The following is a 21153-nucleotide window of genomic DNA, read 5'->3' on the forward strand; positions in this document are numbered from 1 at the left end:
TTAGAGGTTCCCTTATTTCCTGCAGGGTCCTTTATTTCGGGCAGGTTCCTTATTTTCCTGGCTAGGTTCATATTTCTTGACAGGTTCCTTATTTCCTGGCATGCAGATTTCGGTACCTTGTGCTGGTGGAGTAAGAGCCGCCCAGGATGACGTAAGCCTCCTCATCCTCCTCGTCTTCATCATAGTCATCATCATATTTATCATCATAATCATGTCGTCATCCTCCTCCTCCTCCTCCTCATTGCTTTCTAGCGGCAGACGGATACTGTCTCTCTCGTTGAGCACTGTGTGCGTAACATCCTACAAGTGTTGTTCTTGCAACACTCTGCTCCCTCCCCTCCCTTCCTCTCGACTTCTATCCGTCTCCTTCCTGACAATTCTCATGCTTCAGACATTCATTGTCGACGTCGCCTCCTCTGCTTTCTCTCAGTGCATTCCCAACGGCTTTGCGGACAGCTCCCTGCTCTCGCGACAACAGCTCAAGGTAGGCGGGGGGCGAGGAAGCGAGGAGGGAAAGGAAGAAGCGAGCAGGGAGAGGAGGAGGGAGGGAGGAAAGGAAGAGGGGTTGATGATAAGGGAGGGAGAGAGGAGAGGAGGGCAAGAGAAGAGGAGGTTCCGATATCACAGGATATGAATGAAAGGAGCTTCATGAAGTTCAGAACTTGTTTGACGTCTTTGCAGGCTCTTTCTGATGTTTGCAATTCCGAGATCTACCGGTGTGTCTCCTCCTCTTGCTCCTCTTCCACCTTGTCCCTTCCTCCCTCCCTCTCTCCCTCCCCTGTTTTGCTGTCAGCTGCCTTTTCAGCAATCCTCGTCTCCCCTCCTTCACCATCTCCTTTTCTTGCCACCTCCTCTCCTCCTCCTCCTCCTCTCCTCCTTCTCCTCCTCCTCTCCTCCTTCTCCTCCTACTCATTACTTGACCATCATCGCATTGATCTGACCCCTTCGGCAGCATCTGGTATCACTTCCGCCTGAGAGAAGGAGACGGTTCTGTCGCTCCCGTCATCATCTTCATCGTCTATATGGTCTCTTCCTCTCCCAACCCCTGCTGCTGCTCCTCCTCTCCCTCCTCCTCTCCCTCCTCCTCTCCCTCCTCCTCTCCCTCCTCTCCCTCCTCTCCCTCCTCTCCTCAACATCCTGACAGTCGTCTCAGGGCCTGACGAGCATCGAGACGGTCATGTACTACACCTACATCCTCAACTTCCATGAGGACGGGAGGATCCTGGACCTCTACAGGAGGCTCATCGCGTGAGTCCCTCCTTGGACCCTTCCCGCGTCCTGCCCCTCACGTTTTCCGCTCGCAGAAAGGAGGGGACGCTGTTCTGCCCCCTCGACGTCGAAGTCAGCCCTGCTGAGCTCATGACTATCCTCCAGGTCTGCCTGCTCTGCTCCTCGTCCCCTTCTTCTGTTCCCCTCCTAGCGCCATGAGTTACATCTACCCTCCTCCTCCTCCACCTCCTCCACCTCCCCCTCCCCCTCCTCCTCTTCCTCCTCTTCCCCCTTTCCCTCTTCCTTTCCCTTCCGCCCCCCCCCACCCCACTCGCCTGCTTTTTCCTCCTCTTTCTGCTCTCGGCTCTTGTTTCTTCCTCTTTCCTCTACCTCCCTTGGGGTGCCTCATTGATGTTTGATTTGTAATTAATCTGAGCAGATGGAGGGGGGAAAGATGGGAGGATGAAGGTACAGCATGGGCTGCTGCTGCAGACCAGGGGAAAGAGAGAGAGGAAGGGGGGTGCGAGAGGAAGGGAGAAGGAAGGAGTGAGGAAGGGAGAGGGAGGGGGAGAGAGAGGGGGGGGAGGGGAACGAGAAGGACGAGGAGGATGTAATGATTTGTCTGCTAACTTTACTCTAGGAATTTAGTTGTCACAGAGATCAACGTCAATTATGAGAGCGAAAGTGAGGAGGAGACTCAAGCTTCCTCCTCCTCCTCTACCTCAAAAAGCTATACCCACATGGCGATATACACGTAGGAACTCCCCATCTTCCCCTGCCTCCCTCCCTGCTTCCCTCCCTGCCTCCCCTCCTTCCTGCCTCCCTTCCTTCCTCTTTCGTACTCCCATCCCCTCTTCCCAACCACCCCCCCCCTCCCCCTCACTCTCCTCTCCTTCCTAGCTGATGGCGCCTGATCGACCTCAGGTGCCAGAAGGAAGGGAAGCGCTTCCTTCATCGCCACTTCCTCCGCTTCCCCACAGGCAGCACCCGAGCGGTTCCCTCCTTGCCAGCATGACGAGATGCTGCAGGGGCCCTGGCGGAGCTCGTGGGGGATGAGGTGGAGTACCTCGTCTCCGCCTCCATCGTCTCTTCCATCCACAGGATCGTCGAGAGCTATGAGAGAGGTCTAGAGCACTTACTCCCTCCTCCCTCCTCCCTCCTCCTCTTGTACCTCTAAACCTTCGTTCCTCCTGCCCCCCACTTTCCACCCGCCTTCACTTGACTCTTCAGCTTCTCATCTTCTCCTTCCCATCTCAAATGCCAGCAGGCGAAGCTGCATGATGTGAAGGAGTTCAGCCAGGACGCGACGGGCTTTGAGCTTGTGTACATTGAAACATTGCCGGAAGCAACTTCTCTGCTATCATACACACAGTTCACGCTCTCCTCCTCATCATCGGCTTCGCTGATTGTCCCAGGGATTTTCTGAGCCTGGCTGGCAGCTCCTGTACCATCAAGTCACGAGCCTCCGCCTCCCTCCCTGCTCCTCCCGCGGCCTCGTCCCTTCTCTGCCTCTTCCTCGTCGTTTTGACACTCTCTTTTCCCTCCCTCTTCCTCCTCGCTCCCCGTCAAGCCTCCTCTCACCTCCATTGTGTCATCGTCCAGCTCCGACAGCGACGCGATACTCTCCTTCAAGGTGAACCAAAGGCGGTCGAGCTTGGCGACCTGCGCAGCAGAGTTAACCAGCCGAAGGTCAATGAGACGCAGAGAAAGACGGGGTAAGGGGAATCAAGAGCAGCTGAGGCAGCAGGAAAGAACCTTGTTGTATGAGAGCTTGATCGCCTCCTTCCTCTGCTTAGCCTCTTCCCACCTAATCATCCAGCGAGTGAGCATAGAAACACAGGAAAGGAGGATGACATGAGGGGGAGGGAGGAGGAGGAGGGGAGGAAGGGAGCAGGGAGGAGGAAGGGAGCAGGGAGGAGGAAGGTAGCAGGGAGGAGGAAGGTAGCAGGGAGGAGGAGGAGAGGGTCCTAACCTCTTGTCTGCCGCGATCTCACCCTCAGTCAGATCTTCCTTGCCGAAGGATGGGGGAGCGATGCCCCACTCAACCACGCTGTGCAAACGACACGAGAGTCAACATGAGAGCGAGAGGGGGGTGGCGAGGAAGGGAGGAGACATGAAGGAAACATTGAGGTGAAGCAGAAATGAAAGTGCCAGGAACACGAGTGAGAGGAGGAGAAGGAGATGACCTTCGTGTTACGATGTCAACACACTCAGCAGAGTTCTTGCTCAAGACGTCATCATTCACCACCTCGTCCCACTGAGAACAGTCAGCCGCCTCCTTCCCTCCCTTCTCCCCTCCTCCTTCCCTCCCTTCTCTCGTTCTCTTTACCTGGCATGGCTCCCAGTAATCGTACGTGGGCACACGAATCAGGCGGCACTGGATAAACGTGAGGAGGAGAAGGGGAGCAAGGGAAATTGCAAGGGAAGATAGACGAGTACAAAGGTAAGAGTCAAGAGGTGAAGAGATGAAGAGGCGAGGGGAGGGAGGAAGCAGGAACGAGGAAAGATGAAGAAGGAGGAGCAAGGGGGAGGAGGAAGAATGCTCTTATGACAGGATCTTACTTGATCTCCACCCCCCAGCACGTTCCCATCGTCATCGAACATGATTGTGCGAGATATTGACACCCATGACATTCCGGAATCCTTTGAAAGCTCATCGCACACAAACTGGGCAGCAAGTCAGCTCCCCCCGCCTCACTCGCTGACACGGCAGCTGACCTGCAAGCTCTTCCTTGCAGCAAACTCAGGGTGTCCATCCTTACAGTCCTGCCTCGAGAACAGTCTGTAGATGAACTTGAAACCTAGCACCGCCCCTCAGCTTTCTGCATTAAGGAAAGCCCTCAAGTACCTGCCACCTCCTCCATCGCGGCACAAACTTTGCTCGCCCATGCCCGTTCGGAGTGCGTGTACACCTGAAGATCCTGTGTCAGCCTATCCCCTCGCTCGATGAGACTCCTCCTCATCCTACCACAATCGTGGCCCCGATTTCACGTAGATACTGAATCATGCTGATCAAACTGCCGCGTACACGTCAATCCCTGCTCACATCTTCCTCCTCCTGCTCTTCCTCCTCACCCTGGGCGCAACATCCCTCGCTTCAGAAAGGGAACGATCTCGTCTGCGTTAAGCCCATGGTGCCTCCCCTCCGGCCACCAAGTCCAGTCGACATTCGTCTCAATGTTGTCCCTGCGCAAGGCAAGGCACGAGTCAGAACACCCCGAGGAGGACATCAGATTCAAGTCACCGATCGGACAGAGCCACCAGGTCACCGACCATCGTTCTGTCCATGTCAAACACGACCAGCAGCTCTTCACCGATCTTGGAGGTCGAGTGCTCTTCGTGGTCCTCCTCCTCCTCATCATCCGATTCCACAGCGATCGCGAGCTCCGATTGAGTTCTCTTGAGACTCGAGGTGGGTGTGACTGTCCCTACCGTGTGATCCAACGTGTGGTGTTTGGCATCATGCTCCTGATGCTTGGCTGCGGTTTCCTCCTTGGCTACTGGCGCAGCTTCTTCCTCCTCGTCGTCGAGGTGAAGGTTCGACATGGACATGAACTTCCGTGAGAGAGTGCGGTGCTCTTCATGTCCGGCTCCCTGCTTGTGATGTCCATTGGCCGCGGTGGGCGACAGGCTGAATTTCTGCCCATCAAGTGACGAGTTGCGGCATGGCTTCACTTGTGGGGATTTGATGTGCATAAGAAAATCGTCGTCCTCATGCTCCTCGTGGTCCAAGAGTTCGATCTTAGTCTCGGGAAGATGCGAAGCTGAATCTCCTGTTCCCATGGCAAGACTGAGAGATGTGCGTCAAACGCGATTAAGAGCTTGAACCAAATGTATACTTTCTCAAAGTTCGGAATCGGCTTCTGACGATTTGCTACTGCGACGGCTGACACCTCAAATGTTCCTCCTACAAGTAAAAGGAAGCTTAGAAAGAATGTCGCGAATCGATGAAAGCAAAACATCTCCCTTCTGCTTGTGTGTGATTGCAATGATGCGTCTAATGGTGTAGACAAAGCAGAACAATCTGCCTCTCACCCTATCTGAACTGTTCAAACGCACAACAGATGCATGATCTGCTATCTACATGTCACTCCTGCTGCTCGTCTTTGACATCCCCTAATCCATCCCTTCCCATGTCCACCCTTGACGCGCAGCATTCCATGTGCCTGAGAGCAGCATGTGCAGGGGATACCTTCCTATCGATATTACAACAATATTTTAGTCAAATTAATTACAATAGTATTCTGGTAGGTCTTTTATACACGTGAAGATCACCCCTACATTCTCGGGTATTTAGAGGGGTAGTCTGAGGGTATGCCTGCTTCCGTTCTCCCGGCTTTGGGCGGTAGACAGTGGGGGTAGGGGGCGATGAGATCCCCATGTGAGGCAATTGAAGGGGGTGGGGTTCTTCACGGAGGGGTCCTATGAAAGTGAATTGATATGAGGGGTCCTTGAGATGAGAGTACCTACCCTCCTTTCTGGAAGTTGCATTCGGTGAGATGCTGGGGAAAGGGGGTACCTCACAACAAGGAAGATTGTGGAGGATGGTGGGGTACATTTAGGCCATCTCCAGAAGCGCAGGGTGGGGTACCCATACTAAAAGTATTTTATTTTGAGCCGGTTTGAAGCCATGAAGGGTCATGATAGGATAAGATGGGGTGAGGGTGGTACATAATGAGGGACTCAAGGGTAAATGGTGGGGTATTATGAGGTTCCAAATGGGGTGGTCTGTCCTAATTGGTGCATTCGTCTCGGGGTACGGGGTAATGTGGATACCGGTCACTCGAACTACCCCCATGGGGGTGATTTTGTACCTTTGCATCTGTTCGAAAAATGGGGTGGGATGGCGGAGTCAGGGTCTTGAGGTGGAGAAGGGGGAGGGTGGGGGTAGTCCTTTGTTGAAGAAGGTGCAGCCGACCGTAGCTTCAAACTCACCGGGCCCCCGGCCCGGCCCCGGCCCCCGCCGGGCCCGGCCGGGGCCGGTGGGGGCCGGCTCCGAGTGCGGACTGATAACCGACGGTGGGACTCTTGTGACAACTTGTACTTACTTTTAACTTAGTAACTTTGAGAAAAAGTCTTGTCCGATCAACTCTCAGACTCCTAACTTAGGCTCCGCTGACGGTCTCGGAGTGAGTAACCCAGGTCGAGTGACCGGCATGGACTCAGTCGGGCCCAGCCGGTCCCCAGACTCGCGTGTAGCCTAGCATGATGTGATTTTTTGAAATTTCAAGATAAGGTTGATTTTGACAACTTGTAGATAAAACTTCAAATTAAATAACAAATGTTCAAATAAGAATTGGACCGTACTGGGGGATTCGTTCCTGCCGTTGGCTTGTGGCATCTGTCTCAGTGAGATGGGGGGGTAGGGGGTGATAATCTTATATCGATCACCCCTACTTTATACCAGGTAAACCCCCTCAACACACGGGGTAGTCTGACTCATCTATCATACGATCCTAACCCTTTGAACTATGCAACTGGGCTGGCAGCCAATGAGCGGCAGGGCGTCAGAAACCAATGAACTGACAGGAGGAAGAGGAGGAAGAGGAGGAAGAGGAGGGGAGAGGAGGAGGAGGAGGAGGAGGAGGAGGAGGAGGAGGAGGAGGAGGGGTTCTCCTGAGGAGGAGGGGGATAGGATGAGGGGAATGGGAATGGGAATGAGCGATGAAGCGAGATGAAGGCAGCAGGTTTGCAGGACGAACTATTCTGAGCTGGAGGGCAATGCTTGAAGTTACTTGACTATGAGAGGATGTCAAGGACGATAGGGTTGTCAGGGGATATACGATGACTTGCATGCAAACTGATGTCTTCTTCTGCAGATTTTCGTCCTGGAAGATGGAGGTATCGGACAAAGAGAACTTGGTTCAGCCCGAGAGCACCACCAACTGGCTGAATGGCCGAAAGATGAATCTTCTGTCGAATGTTGCGATCGGAGGGAAGGCGGGCCTGCAGTTGAAGAGCAATCACGGGGACTCGCACGCGAGCATGCAAGACGAGTCTGGTCACGAGATGAAGAAGAGCAACAAGAGAGTATGCTTTGAGATCGATCAGAACGTGATCGCAAACCAGAACATCTCCTCGTTGCAAGCAAACGTAATATCTAGAGAGCCCAAGGTCTTTCGTGTGCTGCCCGAGAAGAGGAGCCAGGCAGAAGACGATGAGGAGGTCGTGGAGACTGAACCACAACAAGACATGTGTCAAGGCATCGAGGAATCCGAGGGAGAGTTGAAGGGGGGAGAAGCAGTTTCGAATGAGGAGGAAGAAATGGAAGGTGTTGTGCATGAAAAGGTGGAACATGTCAATCCAGCACAACCGAAAGAGGACAAAGAGAACTCGCAGGTAGACGACAAACAGACCGATAAGCCTCCAGCGTCTGGTAGCTCCTTTCTTATCCTTGTAGCTTTTGTTGACGCTGGCAGTCTCAGCCGTCGATGGTGCGAACGAGGGAGTTTGTCGTGGACCGAAGAAAGAGCACAACTTGCGCATAGTCAGCCTTGCTATGATGTCAGATGGTGCGATGATTGACTTGAGCTCAGGCGGTTCAGAAGAGCAGGCGGTCGGAGGAGAATCGAAGTCTCCTGGAGATCTCGTCTCCTGCTACTAAGACGATCTCCTTCAAGAAATCAGATGAGCCGATGAGAGATAAGCTCGTCGTCGTCGAGAGCCTCGGCCTCACTCTCGTCAACTCAGACTGCATGGATGTGCTTGTTGCCCATGTGGACAAGAACCGAAACGCGTACAAGGCAGGTGTGAGATCAGGAGATCTTGTTGTCTCTCTCTGCTTCAAGCTAGAGGCGTCGACGACGTTGCAAGAGGTGATATGATGTACTGATGTGCTTCAATGTTGTCTCAACCAACCATCAGCTTCGCCCTGACCTTGCGCTCTTGGTAGGTGCAAGAACGACTGCAGACTATGGAGGACGACGATGTCGTGATCATCGAAGAAGATCAAGAGCTGGTAGCAATCGCCAAGTCGGACGAGAAGATCCAGCGAGTGCTCGCAGGGAGATCCTCGCACGACAGGTTGGTGGCTCTGGGGAGCAAGAGGATATCGGGGATGCATGTCAAAGAGATTGGGAACCTGTTTGCCAGCGACGGCAGCCTTGCCATCATCCTGGGACTCGCTGTGAACCTCGAGAGGCTGAATGTTTCCATTCAAGATTTCGCCAGCGACTATGAGGGGATGGTGGAGAGCTCGGACTCAATCGTCAGGTGCATGAAGTGGATTCAGGTTGACGTCGGCGCCGCATGTGCGACCGAGGAGCACAGGTTCTGTCCTTCCCAAGGCAGTGCCACAGCAGCAGGAGCAGGAAGCTCCCGGGGGCTACCCAGTCAAACGGCAGATGAACCAAAGATAGAGAACAAGGCTGCAGCATTGTTTCATGCTCCCTATGATGACGTTTCCATGCATCACACTCGATTGCCTGTGGCTCGCGGCCCAGGAGCCGAAGACCTCTCCTTCACCCCAAGGCAGCAGCTTGTGAGACAAGAGAAGCGATCAGTTCCGGACTACCTCTCGTGGCTGGAAGACGTCACCATTACCGACCTCAAGCAGGCAGCCTGGATCCACCACTCCCAGCAGACTCCACTCAGAGACGAGATGCCAAGGGTGGCCAGGCAGGAGGAGAAGATGGAGATCGACGCCATGTGCGTCGCCAGCAGCGCTGGAATCGACGTCATGTCCGCCAAGCAGGTGCCCCTGCCATGAGAGAGTGAGAGCAGCAGGTTGCTCACGTGCCCGTGCAGGTCCTGCGCATGTACAGCATGGACGTTGTGGAGGCGATCTATGCCCTCAAGCATGGGCTCGTTCGCCTGCCCCTCGCAAGAGACGCCTGACGCGTCTCCGGTCAAGCCTCCTTGTACATACCTGATACATTACCAAAAGGACTCTTTCACCCCGTGGACAAGTTTTGTTGCGCATGATTTACCAGCAACAACAGTTCAAACTACAAACAGCTGAGACTTCGCAAGTGAAGTTCTCGAAAAGATTGGAATCAATAAATCAACAGTCGTCTCCCAGAAAAAGATCCTCCTCTCATCGTCTTGATGGCGGAACATACTTGCCCATCGGTCTCGCTTTGTTTCCCGGAGAAGCTTTGGGCGTCGTTACTTTCTGTGGAGTTTTCCGCTCGAGGCTTGGCGACTTCTTGAGGCTCGCTTGGTTCTCGGCTTCTTCTTCTTCGCTGTTACTTGAGGTGCTGTTGCATTCCTCGTCTGGCTTGTTGCGCTCCTGGTTTGCAAACTCCACCTTCAACGTCGTGCAGCCACGTCCCCGGAGCTTCCGGCGCCCAAGCTCCGGGCAAGACGTGGACGTCAACGCCCTCAGCATCCTCCGCACTACCCACGGCACAGTCTGCATCAGCGGGTACCCCTGCTGATGATACTGCTCCAGCCTCTGAGCTACCGCTAGCGGAACGGTCTCCCAGCCGTTGTCTGTCTGAAAGCTCGTAGGCATCAAGATGCTGATCTCTCTCCCCGACGACGGCTTCCAGTCCCGCAAGATCCATCGCTGCACGTCGGTGATGGTGTTCTGACCGGCACATCCCGCACACTCTGCAATCTCCGTCGCACAGTTGAGATCTGGAACAAGAATCACGCTCTGCAGCTCCTGTTGCACAACTGTGCCGGCCCCGCACAGGGCCTGGAACTGATCAGCCACCAGCACGGCGAACTGAACGCTCACTTCCCCCTGATTCTCTTCTTTTGACGAGGGTGCATACGCCCGTACCAAGATCAGAATCTGTACCAAGCAAGCAAGAGCGCTCAGGGGAGCCGCAGGGTAGTGAGAGCGAAGAAAGCTCTTGACGAACCGCAGCGGATCCTCGTGGTTGTTCCTCAGCTTGTTGATGTGCTCCAAGAAGGTCTGGACGAAGATTTTGCCGTACCGCTGCTCGTCCTCCCAGCTGTTGGGGACCAGTCCCTTGTCGCAGATCGCATGCGCATAGAGCAAAAGACCGTTGACCACCACCTTGGGATCATGGACATTTAGTTTGCGATGCGCGATCGTTGCCAACGCATCCTCAAACTTCGTCGCCAGCGATCGCGGCACTATTGCAAACTTCGTCTTCTTCCCATACATCGCATGTTGCCAACCATACTGAGCCGGAGAAGGGAGATTGATCACGAAGGCGTTGGCGTGATCGAAGAAAGACCGCGTTTGCTTGATCTCCGAAGGAGTCCCGCGACAGAACTCCAAGTCAAGGTTCCTGCCTGTTGTCGGATCGCCGATAGAGAGCAGACTGAACGATCCCACGACCACCTGCTTCTGAAAGTAAAAGCTTCGAACAATCGTCGACAGGTCCTTTGAGGGCGGTTGTACTGATCTGCTTTCAAACCACGTTGTGTATGCCTCTATGATAGCTTTCTCCACCACGTCTCTGCACTTGTCGAAGTCTAGCGTGCCGATGTAGAAGCGGAGGTCCAAGTCCGTAGGGACTACCCGCAGATCTTGGATTTTGAAGTCGTGTGCAATCACCGATCTTGCAACGCCGCCATACACTTCCACCACAGTCTCATATTCATTCTCTGAGTTCTTTTCTGCAATCTCGCGAAGTAAGCCATCCAGCTCCTCGGATATTTGCGCTATCAGATCTCGAGGCTTCACGATCAACTCAGGCAAGTTCTCAGGCAGTTCAGACACCTGCGGCGTGACCATACGTCGTTGTGTGGGAACGACTTTGAAGTCGCTCGCCAGGATGTCACACAGTTTCTTTTGGCCGAGCTCACCCAATATCTGGTTATCACTCGCTGTCGCCGTGCTGCTGCTGTCGCCATTTCCGTTCGCTGGGCCTTTGCTGCTCATATTAGTTTCTGTAACGAGTGTACCATTTACAGAATCATTTTGTGCACCAGTCATACTTTGGCCTCCTCCCTCGAGCGAACGGCTTGGGCTAAGCCCTTGCCCTTGAATGTTTGAAGAAATTGAAATAAACTGCCGTGCAACCTGTTCTGTTTGTATGCAAGTCTGTCTTCAAACAAATTGGATACAAGAGCTTGCTGAGTTCCCAATCTCTTCACAGCCTCCCAGTGCAACTACTCTATTGATACGCAGAGTACAGGTCGAGATTCTCAGATCCAAAGCCGTCTGCCCGAGAGGGGAGGGAAATGTTGGTTGCGGTACTGATGTGAAGGGGGAATGGTCAATATCAATCACTCAAATTACTGTGATTTGAAAGAGCACACGAAACTAATGTTACACACCAAGACCAATCGACCTACACGAAATTATTCAGAGTCGATGTTTTCGTCCCCGGTGTTTGTGCTTCGATTGTTGTCTGATCTGATTTCCAGAACAGTGGCTACGAGAGAACTTCGTTGCTGACTTAGCTCGAACCAAAGTGTCCCAGAGACTGCAGCAGCAACTCTGAAAGGGTTACGCCGCAAGCACAACAAAAAGAACAATCCGAGGTGAGAGAAAAAGCAGGAGCGGCAGTAGCAGCAGCTCTCGGGAGGTGTGTGGAAGCGATGACGAGGGGAGGAGCGGCAGGCGCGGAGGGGAGCGGCGCGAGCGGGAGGGGAGGGGCAACAAGGGTGGTCATGATACAAGGGTGGGTAGTGTATAGAATTTGGTAGGGTAGTCTCAAATGGTTTGAGCCAGTATCCATTTCAGCAATGCGTTGAAAGAGTAGGGTGGGGGTAAAATGATGGTAATGGACGGGTACACTGAAAACTTGCTCGAAATCTTCAAAAGGTTCAAAGCGTTGGAAGCCATGGATAGGACAGATCCGAGGGTGCTTGAACGTTCCGATGGAGGTAGGGGTGGGGTACCCCTTGGCTAGCAAGGGATGGGATGCATGAAAGGTTCACCAATAGCTAGGGGGTAGTATCAGGATTCGAGGTGGTAATGGGGGTCATAGTTCATGTGTGCACCGGTGAAATTCCTGGGTAATCAAGGGGTCCTTCGGGGTACTTCTGAACGTGACAGCACGGGTACTGAATAATGGTTACTGGTAGGGGTCGTCGGCGCACGACCATCTTGAGTACCCCTACCGACTAATGTCCTGATTCTCGTAGGGTGGTACATCCGCTCCATGGTATTTGAATCTCTTTACTCGGACCCCTCATATGGACCTATCAAGTACCCCCTCTACACAACTTTCAAACCAAAGTACACCCCCACCCCTGTTTCAAATCGACACCCAGCAGCAATTGGCAAATATTTCGAAAATACTCCAGAATTGTCACAAGTTTCATCTACTTTTTCTTTTCAAATTTGAAATTTTGAGTTTAAGAAATCAACATGTGTTGAAGTAAGAAATATACCCCACCCTCTTTCACCGTCCCTCAAAAATTATCGAAGGAAATGATAACCAATAAACAGCTTATATCAAGGGGATTGAACTGAAAACAAGCAACTTTTGGTTATTATAACAGGGTCCTTACTTTAGAATACAGTAGGGTGGGGGTACATGCACGTGCAATGATTTGTGGGTGGGTGGGGTACTGACATTTCTGATTGTACCCTATGATTTGCAGGAAGCAAGTGGGGTAATTTCGAGAAGGGTGGGTAGTGAGATCTTTCATCATGTCATGGATTGCACGGCCAGAAAGTGTCTTTGGGTGGGGTGGGTACCACCACCCCATCAAATCTCTCTTTGACACATGGGTGATCAGTAAAAGTAGTAAAGAGGTACAGATGGGTTTAAAAAGATATGGTATCTTATTTTTATTAAAGATAGTACTAATTATATAGTCTCGTACATGACAATAATATTTATATAGGTACGATAGTCAATTCACTCATATGAACACCTATGTGGTACCGTGTGGTAGCCTAGAACTACTGATGAAGGTGTACCAATTCTTCAAACAGTACTTATCTGCACCCGGCTGCTTTCCATTACGATCACAAACTTATCATGCCACACGCTAGCGGCAGCGGCGCCCGGCCGCCAAGTCAGCAGCATTGTCATCAGGTAGGCCCTTCAAAAATATTCATTTCTCCCAAGAAGATTTGATTATCCAGGAGAAAATGTCATACAAAATTTACGATCATTTCAATGCGCCTGGTCTGCCCTCATTCTCGGTTCCACGTGGACCTCAGCCCGTACGTATCTCCCGAGTGCAACCTGAACTGATCAACCCGGTACAGTTTTAAAAGTAGGTTTTATATTGTACCGAATATGGTTCTGCACAAATCAAAATGTGTTTTACAAGTTACAAACTTTAAAAGTGTGTTTTATTTCCCCCGCCCATAAATAGGTAGTCGCCCTGCCTCCACCCTCCCACGACACGACGCGACAATGCAAGGAGCAGGGAGAGGAGCGTGCATGCGACTCATGTATGCAGGACACTCAGGACCGGAGGCAATGAGATTCATGGGTGGCTGCTGTGCCAAGGCAGGACCAGTTGGTGGGCCACTGTCTCTCCGAGGTGGATTTGGAACTGGCGCCATGTTCGGAAAAGGAGGATGGGGCAAAGGGAAGGAATGCAAGTATGGACGATGGGGAGAGTCCGGAAAGGCGATCGAATTCACTTCCTCGTACAAGAATGCCGATGCGGGAGCTTTTTCCGGAGCTGGAACCGGAGATTCCCAAGAAGCTCAGTTCACACAGCAGGAGATGTGGAGGGGCAGAGGTCGCTGTAGGAAGGGGTACGGCATGGGCCAAGGAGGTTTTGGAACTGGACAATGCAAAAAAGGCGATTTTCCAAGGAGTTGCCGTAAGCAAGCCATGCATGGAAGCAGGCAGGGTGCCACCGCGGAAGTTGCTGCCTCGAACGAGGCCAACGACTCGTCTCCTTCAAATGTGCCTGGCAACTGTTGCAAAGGCAGACGAATGGGACGGAGGAACTGCAGGCAGCCAGCGATGGCAAATGCTCCAGGAGATCATGTCTAGGAGCCTATGAAAATTAGCTCCTCACAGACTCTAATGGGCGAAAGGGGGCGAGGAGGAGAATGAGTAAGTTTGTTTCAAGAAATCAAATCTTTCGCGGTTTTGATGCGATTTCATGTTGTGCTTAATTCTTTCTTTCTCTGTGTGTGAAGTGTGTATCAAGTGAGGATCGAGCCCATGTTTCGCTTAAAAAGAATTCTGAATACAGAAGTCATCAAAACTCCGTGCGTCCTTCATTTCCATGTTTGACAGCCTTGAGTTCGCCAATTTCACCTCCGATTTCGCTTTCCCCAGACTCTAAACGAAAAGTCAACATATTGTCTTTTTTGGTTTGTGTCAATCTTGCTGTTGAATCGTTTTCCCGTTGCTCAGTTGCTTATATGATCAACAGTTGCTGCCTAACATGCCAGTTCAAGGTCTCAGCTCCTGACGCCACCATTACGGGGGAACTGAGATCTTGGAGCATCAATGGTGCACAGCCCATGTGTAAAAGACTTTTACACAAGTTCTTCTCCTTGGGCAGATTTACCATCCCCAAACTTGTTATGCTTGAGAACTGTCCTCTCGTCCCCACAGCAGAAACAAGTCACCCTTCGAAGCTTCATGTCGGCGTACTGCAAGTGAAGGGACCCATGACTGGGCAATACAAACACTCACCCTTCCTGTCTGCCTGGCCTACCGACGGACGGACAGACTGCAGCAATCCTGCCTTCTGTAACTCTTCCCCACCCCCCCTCCCCCCTTTCCCTTCTTTTCCTCCCTCTCCTCTTTCGTGGAACTTCCTCTCATGCTCGTCTTGCCCTCTCTCTGGAGCATCCTTCGTTGCCAGACCATCTCTGACCAGCACAACCCCTTTCCCCCCCTCCCCCCTCCTCCCATCCCCTCCCTTTCCTGCCAGTTCCATGCGTGCCACCGATTCCATCTCCTGCTTCATCCGTTCAAACTTGCCACAAAGATCATATAAATAGTTGTAGACAAGTCTTTTGTACCAGAAAAAGTGAGAATAAAACCTGGTTTATATCGTTGTACCAGGAAAATTGGATTTCGCTCAGTCTCTAGGCGACCCTTTCCTAGCCTACGGCAGGGCTTCCCGCGACCCATAGTTAGAAAATCTCAAGAATGCCTGACGGTGACAGTGTGACAAGTTGGTCCTTGAAGTCAAAGTAATGTTTGAGTTTTGGTCATGAAGAAAAAGTATGATACTTAGTTTTGGTCATGAAGGAAAAGTAATACTCTAAATTGTCAACGAAGTCAAAGCATGAAAAGCTGCTAGGGAGGAGCAGGAGCAGGAGCAGGAGGGCATGCATGAAGCAATATGAGAGCGACGTAGATGTGCCAGAAAGTTGGACATGTGAGAGAAAAGGAGGATGTGCGTGTGTGGAGGAACAGTTTTGCTTCCGATCTTTGTGCACTACGAATGACTGAGTGTTTCTTGATTATAGATATACCTCAGCACTATGAAGTTCGCATTGGCCCTGTCGCTGGTTTTAATGATCTCTCCTGTTACTTCTTTCCTCACCTACACCGAACCTCGTGAATCGATCTTTTCCAGTGTGCGAGAGAGGGCAGTGAGTGTCTTGAGCTCTCCTTGCAGAGGATCGGATCCGGTAACAGCATGGAAGCGAAAAGACCTCCAGGAAGTCGAACTTTACAGAGAGAAGAATTTGCTCTAGATACCCCCAAGTCGAGGTTTTATCTTAACCCCTTTCCCCTCAAGCCATACAACACTGAGAGGAAGACAAGACAATAGCGAAGAAGATAGATGACAACATCTACACCTTCGAGCAGGAGCACGGCTTTGCCAACGTTTCTGTCAACTTCAGGATGACAGTGGTCAGGCTCAACGATGGAGGACTCTGAGTGCATGCCCCCGTAGCCCCGACTGAGGAATGTGTAGCCATGATGAAGAAGCTAGGAGAGTTGAAGTACGTTGTCCTCCCCACCACGGGCCTCGAGCACAAGACTGAGATCTTCATGAAGCCCTTCATGAGCTACTTCCCCAACGCCAAGGCCTACGTCGGTAGTGGATCTGGCCAATCGACCTCTCCCGCATGCGGTAAGGTGTATTTGACGTATATGACCTCGGGTTCAAGGTGAGCTAGCGAGCCCCTAGCCCTCTTGTTCCTGACATTGGCCAGGTGGAGGGAGTGCTGCAAGACATGGACCCCAACGTTCCCTGGTCGAAGGAGATCGAGCAGAAGGTGGTGTATGCCGAGGTTGGCATCGGGAAGACCAGTGAGGTCGCCTTCTTCCACAAGAAGTCGTCGACGCTCTTCGTCACTGACGCGGTCATCTTCATCCCTCCCGAGGCCCCGGAGGTCTTACAGGCCTACGGGGAGGAGGAGAACAAGTGGAAGGGGTCAGCTCTTCCTCGGTCTCCCCTAAGTTCCCTCATTCGACGTGATAGCAGGGAAGCTCTTCGTCAGCCCGGTTATGAGAACTTTCATCTATGAGCGGACGCCGGACGAGACCAGGGACTGGATCCAGCGCATCTGCCAATGGAGGTTCAGGAGGATTATCCCGGCACATCTCAACGCTCCTGTCGCTGCTGGGCCCGCAGACTTCAAGGAGGCGTTCAAGTTCCTTGACGTACCCACGTCGAATCCCCTCCCGAGGGCGACATGGGCCCCCTTAACCCCATCAGCAAGCTCCTCACCCTCTCCTGCTCGTCCCGGCTCGAGCGGCAGATCGCCTGTGAGAGCTGGAGGATAGTGAACCATCTGAGTGATTAAACCAACATGTCGTGAAGAGATTCGCCTTCAGCATAGTCCAATAGGCTGAATAGCGTCGTTCACATTATTCCTTAAGGTGGTCACCAGTCCTGCTCACTCGTGGGGTTAACGCGCTGAATTTCACACAATCAGTCCAGAAACCTTCAGGTGAGTTTCAGTGGACAAGTGTCGGTGCGATGTCAACGTCTTATGTGATAACGAATTCATGTCGAAGAATCATAGCAGGGTAAGAAAGGTTCATTGTTGAATATTCTTTGAGGCCAAAAGGGCCAACCTTTCTGAAGCTTTCTTCATATCACTGCCGGGACTCGCTCGACAAAAATCTCAACCTCTTAAGATTCGCCATTGAATCGATCAGGTTCTGCCTTCACCAGTAGCTCGTGGGCAAGAAAGAGAGAGTACAAGGGCACGCAACGCCCTGCCGCCTCCTATCGTTCTGCTCTCACGAATTTCATCTTCAAGGGGCATCGTAACCCTCTAGTGGTGGTCATGCTCATACTCAAAGGAAGCCCGATCAGAATCCAAAGAACTATCATGATTCCATGCATGGTAGACGACGAGAGGCAATCAGATGACTGCAGAAAGAGGGGAAGCACTCGTATAGTTGTACCTCCTAATGTAATCCAGCTTGACAGCTTGCTGGCCTTCAGGCTGCTGCCTTGGTGAAGGGAACATCCTTCCACGTCTTCGCTCATCAACCCTGCCAGTGAACCCTGACACGTTCTTTGTGCTGCTTCAGTGTTGTCTAACGAACCATATAGGACTTGGTTCCTCGAGAGATCTTGAAGTTGAAATGTTGAGCTTCAGTGGCAACCTAACAGTCATAGTCAGCAAGCCACGTCCCCGGAGCTTCCGGCGCCCAAGCTCCGGGCAAGACGTGGACGTCAACGCCCTCAGCATCCTCCGCACTACCCACGGCTTCATGGTCCGTCGGTGCATCCGACCTGCTGATGATACTGCTCCAGCCTCTGAGCTACCGAAGCCGTGGGTAGTGCGGAGGATGCTGAGGGCGTTGACGTCCACGTGTAAAAGACGATCTCAGGCCTCTTAGCGAGTACACGCGCACAGGTGTCAAACACACAAAGCGCTCTCTGAGCTTCTTGCACTCTTCACGGCAACCCGCAGGCATTCTGCTCTCCCCTTGCGATGAGCGCCTTCCAGGACCCCCGGGGTAGTCATGGTGCTGCTACTCAGATAGCCCTTACTTCAAAGCCTTGAGAGTCGCAACGGTTCTGGACTTGTACGTCGGTTGCTATGAGCAGAGAAGGACTAAAACGGACGGAGATCATTATGTCCAGGTCGGCCAGCCGAGGACTACTGTTGAGATCCTACTGAAACAACACCAGCATCGTCAGCAGCTGTTAAATCTTTGATAACCTTCAAGCCTCCAAATTTCCTCAATCATGATCCTGATGGGTCTCAGGTTTCAAGCTTTGTTTTCCTCTTCTGCACCCCTCTCTGCCTCTGCCTCTGCCTCTGCCTTTGCCTCACTTGCAAGGTTCCTCGTCTTCTGCCTCTCTCTTGCTCCTTCCCGCTCCTTCTCCTTGTCTGCATACAACATCATGACAACTAGAAGCACAGCCAGCCAACCTCACCTGCCGCCCTGCCTCACATGACATTCTCCCGCATCGGCCTGGATCTCCTCCTCTTCTGCAGCATTTGCTGTAAAGCACATCAGTGGCTGATCTGCCTGCTCCTCTCCTATAACCTCATACTGCGGAATCTCCTTCAGAATGTACTCAAAGTCCCTGCTCAAGCTCACGATCAGACGATCGTGAGTCGGAGGACAAGGCAGAGCACCAGTGCTTTCCCCTGTGCCCCGAACGGAGAGCCTTCTCGTATCCCTTGTCTATGGGGCAAGAGCGACTGGCATTGAAGGCCTGGGCGACAAAAGCCATGGGAACAACCTCAACGGAAAGTGAGCAAGAAACAGAGATGCGGGAAGAGGAGGTAGGTAAGAAGAGAGAGATGCTGAAAGGAGCGGAGGATAGAAACGTTGTTTGAAAGGAATGCTATGTTGAGAAGAGAGAGGAAGGGGCATCGGAGGTCTACCAAGGTTGGCCGGGCGCTTCTTTTGCGTAGGAGGTACCAAGTTTCGTTGTTTACCCTATAGTGCATGTAGCTGAAGAAAAACGTCAGCAGAACCTCAGCACAGTCCTCGTCATCTCACCCGAACATATCGATGAAATTGACGCCCTCTGCCTTTACTGTACAATATTCACCACATCCAGGGGAGCCATCCCCCTGCCCTGCTGTAGCTCCTGCATCTTGCTCCTGGCTCCCTTGCAGGGCATCTCCCTCCTTCTCCATCACGCGGTCCATCACTGCGTCCACGGGTGAGGAGAGGATCGCTGAGATCGCCCGCTGGTCATCCGTCCCACCCTCTTCCCTCCCTGTCGGGCAGACACTGCATGAGCCGGATGGCTGCTGGACTCCTGCTGCATGAGCAGTGGCCTCCAAAGAGAAAGGCTGGAGGCAGAGGGGAGTCAACAAGCACGAAGAAGAGTACACAAACAACGACGAGGACAGGACTGACGTCAAACAAGTGAGATCGAGGAGGAGGGAGCGCAAAGGACATGAGATCAGCAGCACAGACCTCCGAGTTTTCTCTCTTGTGGTCTTTGCAACCTTTCTTGGACGGGTAGAACCTGTCGAGAGAAACCTGGGACGACTCATGCGAGTTGAAGTGATAGTAAGTGATAAAGGATCCCCTGAGAAAAATAAGCGTCAAGAACAAGGGGAGTGATGAGTTCTTGACGCTCATTTTTCTGATGAGTTTCGTTATCAGAAAGGCGAAAGATAGGCGAGATATGTTGTAAAAGCATAACAAGGATGTCAACATCTGAGCGCCATTACCGGATAGCATGAGCGGTTCTAGAGTGGCATAAGATCGGATACCATGCAACGGCAAACCTGCAAGAGAGTCAGTGGGTAGTGGAACATACATGCTTCCTCCTCTGACACGCATGCTTCCTCCTCTGACACGCATGCTTCCTCCTCTCACCATGAGCGTTCGAGCACAAGATCGTCATTGCTGATTTCCATCAGGATGTGCGACAGCAGCTCCTCTTCCCTCTCGCCCTCCTGCACCGATAGGGTCAGCAACGAGTCAGCACCGTCGAGCTCGCAGACGGAGACGTCACCGTCTTCAAAGAAGGCAGCTCCAGAATCCCATCATACAAGGGAGGTCGTTCTCCAGGGCTTCTCTCCTCGTAGAACTACGGTCCCTTTGTCAACTCCCGTGTGAAACGCGCATGCTCCCTCGCTCACCTCGAAGACTGCTTCGCTTTGCATGTCGCCAGATGAGGCTGCAGAACGTGGCCGGTAAGCTTTCCAGTGTCTTCACCATCATCCATCAGCCTACCGCCGTCACCTCCATTCCTCGTCTGCCTTCCGTCTGGGCCTGCTCTCTTCTCCTGCTCGTCCCGCAACTCGCCTGGCAGACCTTCTGCCATTGAAAGTGAGTCTCGACATGCCGCCTGACCCCGCAGGCCTACTTTGAGCACGTCGGTCAGTGAGCTGCTGGCTGCTGTCCTGCTCCCCTTTGGAACTCTGCGTTGCGGGCCAGCTCACAGCAGAGGTATAAGAGTACTTGGGACAAGACGATCCTTGTCCTTGATTGCAAGGCCGCCCGCCAGAGTTTGAGCCGTCCCCTCCTGCCTCCATCCCAGCATCTTCGTACGGGTTGATACCTCCTTGTATCTGGGCAGACACTCGACTAGCCCATGAGAGCGAAGCAGCTTCCTCCCTCCTCTGCTGAGCCTCCAGTGCCTGATGACCAACATCATGCGTGATCGCGGAACAGTTACACTCTCACCAGCTTAGCAGTTTTGATCTCCTCCTCTCGTCTTTGCTTGATCTCAGCGAGCTCGACACATAGGGGATAGCTCGGTGAGTCCTTCCGAACAAACAACTGCACAAAGGGGAAAAGAGTCAACTGGAGCAAAGGTGCTGGCGAGTTGAGAACAGAAGAGAAAGACGAGAGTAGAGCTGAACAAAGAAGATAGACAGCACCGACCTTGATCGCAGACAGGTGAGGCACGTAGAAAGCTGGCGTGATCTCTGCAGCAATATGGTGCGTCTTCCCATACAGCAATCATTCTCGCGCAGACGACGGACAAAAACCAACCTGAGTGGTGGAACTTTTCAGGAGGATGGGAACTTCAAACCCGTAAGGCTTGTCGAACCATTCCCACAGCTGCCTCAGACTAGCACAAGGACTCAACAACAAGAATCCACAGGATTCCTCCTCGTTGCAGACCTGAAACTTCCCTTGGGCACCTTTGGGACAACTGCCTGAAAGAAGAAATAGATGTTCTCATCTGCAGCACCAGACTGTTTAGGATGCAATCGGCACAATCATGACAGCATAACACCTG

General features: G+C 52.5%; 6 protein-coding genes across 6 annotated transcripts; 4 read left to right on the top strand and 2 right to left on the bottom strand.

Annotated features, from left to right (window-relative positions):
* Nucleotides 1-100: 100 nt before the first annotated feature.
* On the top strand, nt 101-1428 carry GUITHDRAFT_103523 (hypothetical protein; the record flags this gene model as incomplete). The annotated part of the gene is made up of 6 exons (XM_005837865.1): nt 101-151; nt 392-484; nt 682-716; nt 953-1025; nt 1154-1248; nt 1305-1428. 6 exons carry the CDS (start codon nt 101-103, stop codon nt 1426-1428), a joined length of 471 nt encoding a protein of 156 aa, XP_005837922.1.
* Nucleotides 1429-2524: 1096 nt separating this feature from the next.
* On the bottom strand, nt 2525-4992 carry GUITHDRAFT_161751 (hypothetical protein; the record flags this gene model as incomplete). The annotated part of the gene is made up of 12 exons (XM_005837866.1): nt 2525-2651; nt 2791-2871; nt 2965-3016; nt 3182-3259; nt 3396-3466; nt 3539-3586; nt 3772-3852; nt 3928-4010; nt 4058-4121; nt 4178-4226; nt 4285-4395; nt 4454-4992. The coding sequence occupies 12 exons, from the start codon at nt 4990-4992 to the stop codon at nt 2583-2585; spliced, it is 1326 nt and encodes a 441-aa protein (XP_005837923.1). The 3' UTR covers nt 2525-2582.
* Nucleotides 4993-6993: 2001 nt separating this feature from the next.
* On the top strand, nt 6994-9045 carry GUITHDRAFT_135018 (hypothetical protein; the record flags this gene model as incomplete). The annotated part of the gene is made up of 5 exons (XM_005837867.1): nt 6994-7548; nt 7610-7696; nt 7746-8024; nt 8102-8902; nt 8956-9045. The coding sequence occupies 5 exons, from the start codon at nt 6994-6996 to the stop codon at nt 9043-9045; spliced, it is 1812 nt and encodes a 603-aa protein (XP_005837924.1).
* Nucleotides 9046-9244: 199 nt separating this feature from the next.
* On the bottom strand, nt 9245-11011 carry GUITHDRAFT_103526 (hypothetical protein; the record flags this gene model as incomplete). Its single annotated transcript, XM_005837868.1, has 1 exon — nt 9245-11011. The coding sequence occupies one exon, from the start codon at nt 11009-11011 to the stop codon at nt 9245-9247; it is 1767 nt and encodes a 588-aa protein (XP_005837925.1).
* A 2424-nt stretch (nt 11012-13435) lies between these two features.
* Nucleotides 13436-14258, top strand: GUITHDRAFT_151117 (hypothetical protein). The gene has a single exon (XM_005837869.1). The coding sequence runs from the start codon at nt 13452-13454 to the stop codon at nt 14043-14045; it is 594 nt and encodes a 197-aa protein (XP_005837926.1). The 5' UTR covers nt 13436-13451; the 3' UTR covers nt 14046-14258.
* A 1686-nt stretch (nt 14259-15944) lies between these two features.
* Nucleotides 15945-16495, top strand: GUITHDRAFT_103528 (hypothetical protein; the record flags this gene model as incomplete). The annotated part of the gene is made up of 4 exons (XM_005837870.1): nt 15945-16062; nt 16104-16135; nt 16181-16401; nt 16453-16495. 4 exons carry the CDS (start codon nt 15945-15947, stop codon nt 16493-16495), a joined length of 414 nt encoding a protein of 137 aa, XP_005837927.1.
* Between the last annotated feature and the right edge of the window lie 4658 nt (nt 16496-21153).

This window comes from Guillardia theta, assembly GCF_000315625.1.
Source record: "Guillardia theta CCMP2712 unplaced genomic scaffold GUITHscaffold_13, whole genome shotgun sequence".
Lineage (NCBI taxonomy): Eukaryota > Cryptophyceae > Pyrenomonadales > Geminigeraceae > Guillardia > Guillardia theta.